This window comes from Drosophila guanche, unplaced genomic scaffold (assembly GCF_900245975.1).
Source record: "Drosophila guanche unplaced genomic scaffold, DGUA_6, whole genome shotgun sequence".
NCBI lineage: Eukaryota > Metazoa > Arthropoda > Insecta > Diptera > Drosophilidae > Drosophila > Drosophila guanche.
In genome coordinates this window covers 12,735,577-12,746,225 of record NW_022995744.1, presented here as the reverse complement: position 1 = coordinate 12,746,225, position 10,649 = coordinate 12,735,577, and the positions used below count along the sequence as shown (strand labels likewise).

Genomic DNA, 10,649 nt, shown 5'->3' with positions numbered 1-10,649 from the left:
TTTTATATAATTACGCGCATTGATGTCTGGGCTGTTCGTTCGATCTTCTGTTCTTTATATTGTGTGTTTGGTTTTGTTTGACTATAATTTAAGCACAGCACAAATGTTGCTTTGGTGTTTTTGTTGTTGTTGTTGTAAGGCTCCTTTCCGATGGCTTTTAATGTTGCTGTTGTGTTTTTTTTTATGATCCTGTGCGCTACAATTTACGAGTTAAAATATTTCGTAGAGTTTTTAGCTGTTTTTTGCTGTTCTCCTTCGCTGTTTCTGGTTTAACTTGTGATTATCCTTTTGCTTGTGTAAATTCTGTCTCCTTTTTAGTCAGTTTTAAGCTAATTGTGCGCTTCTGTGGGGCAACAAAAAGGGAAACAAATTTGAATGCAGCATTTGGCAGCTCTATAAATAGTCAGCACCCACAAGCCCCGCTAATCAATAAATTATTACCACATGCGAGAGAGTGCACAGGAGTGCCCCAATATGTGGCAGGCGGCAAAAGCCTTTTAGCTGCACAAACGCTTTACATAAGCGTGCTTATCCTGCGCCTGCCACTTGCCTGCCACCCCACCACCCCACCACCCGCCTACGCTCTCTCTCTCTCACTCTCTCGCTTGCTGTCGTCCTGCTGCATTGACCCACTTTGGCTGCTGGCACACTTGACACAGTTTGAGAGCCATCGCTGCTCAAACTGTGTCCGTCTGCCTCTACCGCCTCCAACCCTCCCTCTGACAATGACATTGTCAAGTGCGGCAGCTGCTGCAGCATCGACAAGAACTTCGACAACATTTTGGGTGCATGTTGGACAGAAAAAAATGTACGTACTTATTTTTTACATATTTTGTACATATTTTTTACATATTTTTTACATATTTTTATGTATTTTTTAGTTTATTTGCTTTATTGCTTGCTTTCTTTTGCTTTCCCTTTTCTACCCCCAATCGATGAGGCTATCCCTGAAATGTATTCCCCCAACCCTCGACACTCTCCCTCCACCTTTAGCATCCATCAGCCATCAGCATCATCATTTACGACGTCATCGTGCCATTTTCTACGCAGACACAAACACAAACACAAACACCAACACCATTATCAAAGGCCATTAGAAATCAGCAGGAGGTGGCTATGTGGGCCAAAGGAGGCGACTGGCGACTGGCGACTGGCGGATGCTGCTGCGAGGGTAAAGGTGTGGCGCTGTGTCCCGCACTCACTCACTATCTCACTCGGAACTTGGTAATTTAATTAACGCTAACGGGGCACAACGCTTTGGGTTCGACAGTCAGTCAGGTGCCCACTGCGCTGGCCAGGTGATAAATATCAATGAATTGCATTAGCCGCCCACCGCCCACCGCCCGTACCCACCATCAGCACAAAGACTGATTACATAAGCGCCAACTGCAGTGGATGACGGCTACGGAGGGGTGGGTGCAAGCAGGGGCAAACGTCATTTGTGCAAATTACTTCCTGACCCATGAACCAAACGAGCCAGCTCCAATCAACGCGACGTCCGTGCCAGCAATTACAGCGAAATAAGTGTTATTGCCGGGAACTTAGCCGGAGCTGGATTTGTGTACACATAATGAGGCAAACTCGAGTCAAAATCTGAGGCAGGAGGAGTGAGTTCAGCGAACCTTGCCACACGGCAAACGAAAGGGAGAGCGAACACTTTTCTTGGAAGCCAAAAAGGATAATCAATAAGCGCATGCATGCGCATGATTAATTATGTAAATAATTTCATTGTACCAACGAGAAGGAGAAGGAGTGGGCAGTGGGCAGTGGGGAGTGAGGCAGCACTTTGATGAGATTTTGATTGCCACTGGGGCAGCGGGCACGTGTGTGTGTGTGTGTGTGTGTGTGTGTGTGGCATAATTAAAAATAAAATGTTCCCTTTACCCTGCCAACTGCAGTCTTTTGCCTTAAGGGTTTTTATTATCCGTCGAACTTTTGAGCAAAAGAATGTCAAACATTTTGTGAAATAAACGGAGTTCCAGCTGTAGTTAAAGCTGCGAAAATATTCACAGAAGAACCCAAGCTTAGGTTCAGGCATTTCGAATCCCCTCTTCATGTACTCTGAATCCCTGGAAATGAAATGTCCTGCCATGACACACTTTTCGACTTAGTCCGCAGATAATACAACTGAACTCTCTGCCTGCCTGCCCTACTTTACCGAAACGCACTGTATGTGTGGGTTTGGCTTGTGCCCATTTCCCGATTTTGTGGATTTCCTTTTCTCTTTTCAGCGACTGGCCATAAAATATGTATTCGCATGCGTGTTTATGCCGCCGCACAGGCAGACACAAAATGTGGCACACATCACAGCCATCGACGGTGACACAGCGTCCTATCGGACGGGCAGGATGGCTGGCCCATAAAATCATATTCAAATGGCAGCCAGGCAGGACAGGTGGTAGGGTGTGAAAAAAAAACGTGAAACAGAAACAGAAGCAGAAGCAGAAGCAGAGCTTTCAGTTGCTATAAATATACCTTTGGGGGGGTGTCACCTACACACCTGCACATATATGTGTGTGTGTGTGTCTGTGTGTGTAATACAAATTGCGAAACACCGCGGTGCACCGCCACAAAGGCCAAGGCAAGATGCAGGCTGCGGCAGGATACTCATTTGATGACGTTCGCTGCCAGATGGGAGGCAAGGCTGCTGCGGCTGTTCGCCACGTCATCATCGTCACCATCCCACGTGGATGGCTGTGTCTTTATATAAGCATGACCTCACCTTGGCGTCAGCACAGGGACCCATGACAGGCTCTGGCTACGGCTCCGTGCCGCGTCTCTGCCGCTCTTTCTGTTCTCTGCTTAATTTATAATGTTTACTGGTTTCGCTCAGTGCATTCTGCTCAATGCATAATTTATGCTTACGCATGTCAAATGTCGCATATGGCAGGATATTTTCGGCCTTGCTGTGGTGGCAGCTCCTGTCACTCCGCTGGCTCTTAAACTTTCCACCAGCTGCAGCTCCCGCGGCGCCTCCAGTCAGCAGTCAGCCTGTTGCTTCCCCCCCACTTCCTACCGAAATGAAATCAACAACTTTTTTGGCCACAAACTTTTGTTCAGAGCAAAATGCCTGCAGGCGTAAACTGCAATTAGTTAGAGCGAGAATGCAACAGTTTTCCCAAAGGAAAAGCAAGAGCAAGCAAATAAAGGAAAAACCAATTTTCCTGGATCATGTCCTTTCTGTATGATGTCTGAAATTCACGTGCCACCCGCTGCCGCTGCTGCTGCTGCTGCTGCTGCTGCTGCCATGACCATAAACGGCCAGAAGTCACTTCGTTTCGGCTGGCTGGAATGTGTAATGCCGTAAGTACAACATGTCGTATACGCAATGCTTTTACTTGGGCCAATTTTTGCCTTGTCATTTAGGGCGGAAAGGGAATGACTGGCCAAGGACAAGAACAGCGTCTTGGTGTCCCGCGCGCGTGTTTGCATAGTTTTAGATTGGTTTCCCCTACCAATGTTCCCCTTGGACATGTCCCCTTGGAATCGCTTTTACTTCCCCTTGCCAAACCCTGGCCATCCCCTCAGATTTCTGCTGAATTTCCCATCGGAATCGCTGTTTTTGGCTGCATGGCAAAAGAAATGTTGCAGATGTTTTGGCATTTGGCAAGGTCAGATGGTCCCTTCCGTTTCTGCTTCTGTTTTAGTGCAGACCACGTGACGTATGCGTAATAAATTAAATGTAGCGCTCCTAAGGACAATTGTCGTTGGGCTCCACACACATAGACACTCCCCCCCCCGCACACACACACACACACACACACACACACAGCTACAATCAAATACTAAACAATCGATCAATAAAACACAAACAAACAAACGAACGAACAAATTTTCGTTTCAATGTCTGCGACTTGACATTCAGCCAAGGCGGCGTGGCCACTGTGGCACACTGGCACTGGCACTGGCACTGGCAGCCACTGCCAAAGCCAGTCAGTCGGCCAATCAATACGGCAATGCATCAATTTGTCATTCAAGCTGCTTCCCATGCCGTTCCTCCCTTGCAACTTGTTTATTTGTTGGTGTTATTTGCTGTCTGATTGATAAGCAAAGAGTGTGTGGGGGGCACGCTGCAGTTGCAGCCCTCTCGCCTTGTTACTTGTATTTCATTTGCAATTGATTGGCTCAATGTGGCAGCTGACGCTCAACTCTGGCTACGCTCAACTTGTGGCAAGTGGCAGGGATGTGATGCACACAGCGCAGTTTGGCAGTTAACAATGCACGAGGGGAGTATCTAAAGGAACTTAGTCCTCCCTCCCTCCATTCGCAGCAATTAGTTGGCACTAGGCCCTGGCCACGCCCGCTCATAAATATATAAATCAAGGCGCCCAAAGGCCCACAACTTATTAGGCAATGGGCAGGGCAGCAAGATAGGAAACAAAAATTGCGATTTGTGTGCGTGAGGGCAAAGGAAAGGCAGAGCAAAAGTGGAAACGTGGAAATGGAAAATGGAAAATGGAGTGGACAGTGGCAGCAGAGTGGACGTAGTGGGTGTGTCCATTTGTTTTTATGTTTTTCTTGGCCGTGGCGACAATTATTATTATTTCTTTTGCTGCCTAAAATGTTTTTCTTTACGTTTGGATACATTTTGTTTTGCCGATACCCAAGAGCCAGCAGCGCGGGGTATGCCATGCTCAATAATGTGTCATAAAAGAGGGTACCACGCGTAGCGATTTCTTAGAGTGTTTGCCCCCCCATCGGAATTGTGCTCTTGTTTCGTGCTCTTCCAATAAAACCCATTTGCAGTTGAATTCTAAATTGATTTTGGCCGCAAGAGCTTTGGCTCTGCTCTTCTTTTTCTTTTGTTTAGGGTATCTCTCGGCTGCTCGATTGCCCCTCAATTTGTATATTTAGATATATAAAATATTTGTTGTTGCTATTCCGAGATGTTTAATTTTAGCCGCGCACATTTGTTTGTCTCATCTTCGTTTTAGCCTTGTTTTGTGTGTGTTTTGTGTTGTGTTCTGTTTGGCTTTTGCTTTTGTTGTTAAACGAAGAGTCCAATTTTCACTCTCACTTTCCAAAATTTCTTTCATGCCAAAAGGCGACACGTTGCGGCCATAAATCATGGTTGGATATATACCTAATAATCTCCCCGGAAAATGTGGGAATATTTCAAGTGTAAAACGAATTCCAACAACAATTAATTTATGAATTATTTAACATTAAATTAGGGGCACATTCGAGCACCATTGAAAGGGTTATTCCACTCCTGCATACCAAAGTGTGGAGTGTGGCAGCTGCAGCCGCGTTTCCCCTTTCTTTATCGAGCTAATTGAATACGTGAAGCGAACACACAACACAGAAACAGAAGAAACAGCAGAAAAAGAGAGCGAGAGAGAGCGGAAAACAATTACAAGTTACAGCTCATAACTGTAACTGGCTGCAGCTGCCACAAAACGAAGAGGGCGAGCAGAGCAGCGCGTCATTTCGCATGTAAATTAGACTCCCGACAAGCCGGCAGCCTTGAAGTATGCTATGGAATTGTGCGCTCGTTCAGCGGACAAACTGGGTGGACGGAGGCGGGAGGCATGTGTTGACCGGTTTGCCCGGTCATGTGTGAAAAATGGCAACTGTGTCAGCGCCCACACATCAGCAGCAGCAGCACCAGCAGCAGCAGCGTCAATTGCATTATTCAGCAAAAGGTTTGCAAGAACAAAAGCCACTCGGAAACTCGGCATGGAACGGGTGGATGGATGGATGGACTGCTGGTTGGTTGATCAAAAAGAGCGAGAATAAGACCCTTGAATTATGCAAAAGGCTTGAAGACCTTGAAGACTCTGCGGTGCACGTAATTAAATATGGGGATGGAAAACCCCAACTGGAAACGGCTACTCCTCCAACCTAGGGAATAGGCAGCCCTCAGAGACCTCCACTGAATATGTAACGTGTGAAATTTCCCATTGTGTGATCGATAAAATGGTCTCTGGAAAGGAGTGAGGGCCAAGACCTGGCTTTGGGTTGGGTTGGCGCTTGTCGTCGCGTCCTTGAAGGCAAATTTACGACAGAATAAACAACTTGGCGGCATCGGGCTGGCACGGTCCGTGTCCGTGTCCTGGTCCTGGTCCTTTAGCGATAAGGATAAGGACACAACGACGCTTCTTTGGCGCGCAATTTTATGACAGAGGCAAAAGACAAATTGCCCATAAAATGTCAAAGTCAATGAAAGCAAAACGAAAATAAAGAAAAACGAAAAAAAGCAAAAGTGTGACGTGTGGTCCAGGGCTGCTATTCGTATCCTAATACAATCATCCATGATATATGCCATCCATCCACCATCCGTCTGCCTGCAAATCCCGCCGGAGCCCCTCGAATAAATTGAAATTTTGAGCAAACGAAATTTGCTTGGCAAATGATGCGCTCAGCCCACGAGCTTTTCCTTATTTGCGCAAAGTCTTTGACTTTGGGGCCTAATCCTACACTGCCTCAGCCCCTGCACTGCTCTAGTCTGCCCTGCCCCCAGCCCTGCCCTCGCAATCATTCTTTGCATTGAGCTTTTCCTCTTTTCTTTTTTGGGCTCTGCCTATTTTCGGTATCTCTGAGCCAGCACGGGGTAGGAGTCCAGGAGGGACGGGACGTTTATTCCCTACTTCTTGTGCTTCTCTCTTTTCGGGGTTGCTTCTGTGTTTTGCTTGGCTCGTTCGTGGATGCTTCCCTTTTGTTCCCCTCTTCTTTTGCTGCTTGTTCCTGCCTTGCTGCTGTCTCCTTTCTCGCTTTTGTGTTGAGGTAGGGTACGGCTGGGAGTTTGAGTCAAAGCTTGTTGGATTGCTGGAGGATGCCTACCCCAAAAATACATTTCTTCATTTACAGGCAAAAATTCCCAACTTTGGTAGACAATTTTCTGCATTTGGACAAGCTTAGAAAGCTAGGAAAAGTTTGTATGCAAAATATTTTTAGATTTCTTCTGCTCACCTTTGACTTCTTGAACAACTTTTCGATGGTTTAGCCCCAAACATTTCCTTTCAGCGTTTGGTTTCATTTATTAACTGAATATTTCGGTTTTATTTGTTTACATTATCTATGATTATTTATAATGTTTTTTGTTTGTCTTGAACACTTTGTCTTTATCACTGTGGTTTACCCGTCTTTTCTTTTGGCTGCAACAAGGCGAGAACTATAAAATATCTAAACAAATGTGAATCCATTCGGTGTGCTCAGGTATTAAGTATCTTTCTACTCATATTATCTATAAGAAATGTTGCCGACAACTAAGCTGGCTCTGGGCGGCTCACATGGCGCATTCATCAATCAAATAATATATTTTAATGCATGTTAAATTAATGATAAATTATTCAGACTAAAAGGTAGAAGAAGGGAACAAATTGAAGGCCCCAAAATGTTACTCCGTTTTTCACTTTCACTTTCCCTGGGGTTTTCCCATGCACGTGCTCTCTCCTCCTCACTGAACTGACAATTTTCCAATGTTGTCATTAGCCTCGGCTGCAAAATATTCGGGGACATGCAACTTTTTTTTTCTTTCTGGCTTTACTTGTTGGCTTTTCTTTTGGCCTGGCTTTCGGCTGCTACCACTGCTGCTGCTGCTGCTGCTGCTTCAGCTTTAGCCTTCAACACACACACACACACACACCCACACCCACACTGACAGCGCGGCACTCTCACAGTCACAGCCATGTGCGCAGGTGTGTGCCTTGATTTTTCAATTAGTCTCTGGCTCGTCCCATCATTTTCCACACTTTAATTGAATTCCCTTTTCTTGCACGATTTTTGCATAGACCATTTATGGGGAGAGTGATTTTTTGCAGCTTTTCTTATATGGAAATTCTCTCTCTGGCACTTTTAATTGACCAACAAAAAAGGGCAACAACTCTTGCTGTCTTTTTGGCCAGAAAAAGAAACAGAAAATTTTTGTTTGCTGCCCGCCTGTGCGAGTCGTGTGTGTGTGGCTCTGTGTGGGTGTGTGTGTGTGTGTGTATGTTTTATGTGTATGTGTGTGTGTGTGTTTTGTGTGTTACTGAGCCTGTGTCTGTGTGACCGTTTCCAACAACAACAACCACTAAACGCGCCCGCGCTGCTGCTAATGCTGCTGCTGCTGCTGCTGCTGCTACTGCCGTGCCGTGCCGTTCCGTTCGTTCTATTCGATGCGTGCGAAGATGCGACGCGCTCACTGTTTGACTGGCGACTGGGGGCAGCCTGTGAGCGCCACAACGAACTGGCTGCTCCACGCCCAGAAAGGCAGCGCCAAACAGCAGCAGCGAAAGAACCAGAGAAAGCGTCCCAGAGAGAGAGAGAGAGCGCGTCTAGCTGGAAGGCCGACTGCAACAACACGCAACAGGAAGCAAAAGAGAGCAGAGCAAAGCAGAGAGCGCAAGCTTTCGCCTACTTTCAGCCCTGAAGCTTCGTGAGCTGAAAAGCTCCCGCCGACCGAAGCGACGCGACGCGACGCGACGCGGACTCAACGCACATGGCCTGGCATTTGTTTATATTTGTGGCAGGTAAAAATAGCACTGCATATTTTTAGGCAGCCTGCCACAGCCAGGCACTGGGCACTGCGCATGCACGAACCAAGAATTAAATTCGACGCTCGTTAAATGTCTTCTGCCTGCATTTATTTTGGAATATTGAATTTGCCAAAATGTTTGCTGTTTTCACTTGGAATTTTGTAAGCCACAAAAGTAGTTTAAAACCACTAAAAGGAGCTGGACTGCTCGTGCTGCTGTTGCTGATCGGATGCCGAGGGCTTTAGGGACTGAAGCTGATCCATTTGCTCAATGAAGGGACGTATGCCCTCGGGATTCTTCATGTACTTGGCCACGCTCAATATGATGTGACGATATATTTGATGATCCCTGTAGGCAGCACTGGGGCGACGCTTTTGTGGGGGTCTAACAGGAGGAAATAGGAGATTACTTGGGTGTATATTATGGGATATAAGGATTACCTCTCCTGATCCCGCTGTATGCCACGCAAACGTCGCGCCGACTCCAGCTGGCGGCGGCGTTCGCAGTAAGCGAAATAAACGCAAACGAGAATGATCAAGGCAGACAACAAATAGATGAGCCAACTCCAGCCAATGATGCTGCCAAAAGGATTGCTGCCCATTAAGGAATCTTAACCCAAAAATATAATATGAAACTTACACCACAAAGGTTGCATTTAGTTGCTGCCACATGGGCGAGGCCAGCTCAAGCGGCTCCTTCTGCTCAGCGACACTCCAAATTGAGAATGGAAACATGTTTGGTTCGGTGCAGGTTGTCTGACTTTTGGCTATCTTTCTCAGTACGGAATCAATTTTGCCTCACAACAAATGTGTCTGCCTGGCCAGTGCTAAGTTTTTCATAATTCAAAAACAGATTTCGAAAGCTAAACGAGCGAGTGGTTGATGGAAGGCCTACTGGATGCGAGTGTTTTTCGAGGAATGTTTTAACACATCTCTCAGCTCAGGTCAGGTGTGTGTGTGTGTTGCCTTATCCTGAGCAACCTGGAAGTGGTTTGCACTTACCCCGAAGCGCTTAATACGGCCACAAGGTTAGCTGTGATCCGACGATCGATTGCCTGGCGCATCATTTGGCTATTTCTAGCTGCACTTTTGCGCCTTTGTCTACGTTTTGTCTACGTTTTGTTTTGCAATTTGCAATGGCAATTCGTGCGCTTCCGTCAACGTTGTCCGCTCGTTCGGGAAAAGCGTGAGCATATAAATTATGTACACCCCTGCCACTGGCACTGGCACTGCCCCAACCGCTGGCCACAGCCATTGACAGTGTCAAAAGAACATTTCAACAAATTTGTTGAGAAAATTTGCCTGGCGCTTGACACATTCGCTGCGGATTTATGGCCATGTCTCGCTTGCTTCAAAAATTCCTGCCACTGCCCCTTGGAAGTGACATTGCATATTGCCCCAAATTGAGGCAGCGAGAAGGAGCGCGCGTGCGCACGATTGTTGACCAGCGCACAGCCCAACCCAAGGCAAGGCATGAAAATTACGATTCTTTACCAGAACCAGAACACAACAAGCCACAAATCTGCTGACACATGCAGACAGAGACACGCTGCCAAAGAACTGAAATGAAATCTTGGTCATCTAATGGTCAGATCTCACGCTGATCTGCCTTCGTTCGTGCCTTCACCCACCTGAGTGGAGCTCCATCAAACGGCTGTCAATTTACCTAAACACCCAATGAAATGTTGCTGCGATGCCGTTGCTGCATCTGATCCGATGATGATGATGATGATGAGTAACCCACACACACACACATGAAATGAAATGCTAATGAATTGTTATCAGTTAATTGTCGGCATTGGAGGGGACTCCAAACTGTGTTGCTTTGTTATCAGCTCTTTTTTAATGCTTTATTTGAATACGATTTGGTGACGCGTGGGTGTTCCAGCCATCCCCACTCAAGTGGCAACTAATAGCCCAATAAATTGTGATATGCGGCGTAAAGAGAGAGAGAGAGAGAGAGAGAGGGAGAGGGGGAAACATAAGAAATAAATTCGTAAAAGCGGAGACTAAGCGAACTGTCAAAGCCTCGCACATTATTCGATTTATGACCAGAGGCAATGGGCAAAGCCAAAAGGCAATCCAGCCAACCAGTTTCTGGGATGCTTTCAGTCGCAAATCCTTTTGACATATCCAATGCGACTTGGGGACCAGCACCAGCACATTCCGTACCTGCAGTATCTGCAGTGGG

At 46.6% G+C, this 10,649-nt stretch overlaps 1 protein-coding gene and 1 long non-coding RNA gene across 10 annotated transcripts; both read right to left on the bottom strand.

Annotated features, from left to right (window-relative positions):
• Positions 1-123: 123 nt before the first annotated feature.
• Positions 124-8,154, bottom strand: LOC117579338. Of its 9 annotated transcripts, none has more exons than XR_004573465.1 (3): positions 7,974-8,154; positions 6,913-7,114; positions 124-343 (listed from the first exon to the last, which is right to left on the bottom strand). It is a non-coding gene; the product is annotated as an uncharacterized LOC117579338 (long non-coding RNA). The 9 variants fall into 9 exon arrangements; XR_004573463.1 differs by having other exon boundaries at positions 6,913-7,097; XR_004573470.1 differs by having other exon boundaries at positions 6,913-7,097; positions 8,016-8,153.
• Positions 8,155-8,578: 424 nt separating this feature from the next.
• LOC117579337 lies at positions 8,579-9,300 on the bottom strand. The gene is made up of 3 exons (XM_034265162.1): positions 9,099-9,300; positions 8,900-9,037; positions 8,579-8,843 (listed from the first exon to the last, which is right to left on the bottom strand). The coding sequence occupies exons 1-3, from the start codon at positions 9,191-9,193 to the stop codon at positions 8,648-8,650; spliced, it is 429 nt and encodes a 142-aa protein (XP_034121053.1). The 5' UTR covers positions 9,194-9,300; the 3' UTR covers positions 8,579-8,647.
• Between the last annotated feature and the right edge of the window lie 1,349 nt (positions 9,301-10,649).